The sequence below is a fragment of the Cucurbita pepo genome, unplaced genomic scaffold (assembly GCF_002806865.2).
Source record: "Cucurbita pepo subsp. pepo cultivar mu-cu-16 unplaced genomic scaffold, ASM280686v2 Cp4.1_scaffold000823, whole genome shotgun sequence".
Classification (NCBI taxonomy): domain Eukaryota; kingdom Viridiplantae; phylum Streptophyta; class Magnoliopsida; order Cucurbitales; family Cucurbitaceae; genus Cucurbita; species Cucurbita pepo.
Window position 1 is genome coordinate 1 of NW_019647034.1, and position 1242 is coordinate 1242.

The 1242-nt window shown below is 36.2% G+C and overlaps 1 protein-coding gene across 1 annotated transcript in view; it reads left to right on the forward strand.

The window, feature by feature from the left end:
* Positions 1 to 81: 81 nt before the first annotated feature.
* Positions 82 to 1242, forward strand: part of LOC111785908 (probable LRR receptor-like serine/threonine-protein kinase At1g06840) — a gene marked incomplete at its 5' end in the record, with an annotated part of 11224 nt that continues 10063 nt past the window's right edge. The window contains 5 exons of the mRNA XM_023666269.1: positions 82 to 153; positions 250 to 321; positions 555 to 698; positions 795 to 866; positions 1025 to 1153. Coding sequence (XP_023522037.1) covers positions 82 to 153; positions 250 to 321; positions 555 to 698; positions 795 to 866; positions 1025 to 1153 — 489 coding nt within the window. The remainder of the gene's footprint in view (positions 154 to 249; positions 322 to 554; positions 699 to 794; positions 867 to 1024; positions 1154 to 1242) is intronic.

Here is a 1242-nt window from a genome sequence, read left to right on the forward strand (position 1 = left end):
TTAGGTGTTAAATTCTATCTTTCTCCTTATACTTTTTCATGAACAAGAAGCTAAATCATCGGTCCTTGTAATCCCTTGCAGGCAACTTCTAAATATGAGCTTATCAGGAAATTTGTCCCCTGCGCTTGGTCGTTTATCTTACCTGAAAGTTTTGTAAGTTACTAATGAACCGGAAACGGATGAACTAGAATTTGATTTATCCATGTGATTTTCTATCTGTTAACGCACTTTTTCATATTTTGTGAAAAGGGACTTCATGTGGAATGAGATCAATGGGGAAATACCAAGAGAGATAGGCAATCTTACGTCCTTAGAACTGTTGTAAGTTGATTTACTTGCTTCACTTTGACAAAGGTTGTCTGGTTTATCTAAACATATGCTGACGCATCATCATATCTTCACTAAATTTTTTAGTATGCAATCCATGAGTAAGTTCTCAAAGTGTTAGTATATAAACTACTCGATGTGTCTGAATATTTAGTATTACAGGGGAAAATCTGATACTTCCTATTTCATCTCCTGCACTGCTTTACTTTCTATAAGATGTTTTACAGGCTTCTGAACGGGAACCAGTTGTCAGGTTCATTGCCTGAAGAGCTTGGGAATCTTCTACGTTTAGACAGAATACAGATTGACCAGAACCATATATCAGGACCCATACCTAAGTCATTTGCAAACTTAAAAGCAGCAAAGCATTTGTAAGCACGTTTCTGATTCTGATAGTATAGAATATTTCTGCAACTTACTTTTCATCTTAGAAGTTTATTTAATACTCCCTTTCCTTTTTGACTCAGTCACATGAATAACAACTCTATCAGTGGTGCAATCCCATCTGAGCTATCTAGATTGCCCAATCTTGTCCACATGTAAGTTTCTCCCTCCTCCCTCACCACTATCAGTCGCATATACTTTTTGATGCAACTTATGTTTCCTGCCAGTTTGTTGACTTCTTCAGGCATTTCTATTGAAAACTATTTACATGCTTATATTTTTGGCTAATTACATATTTTTCCACTCTTTGCAGCCTTCTTGACAATAACAACTTATCGGGGAAGCTTCCGCCTGAGTTGTTTCAATTGCCCAACTTAGAAATACTGTATGCATTTATCTCCTGCTACCTTAAATGCTTCAAACTACTAGCTTTCTCACTCTGGTAACCTACCGAGAGTATGAGTCGCAATGTTTGCACGTCTGTTGACGTGAGATATTTAGAAAAAGAGAAAAAAAAAAAAAAAAAAAAAA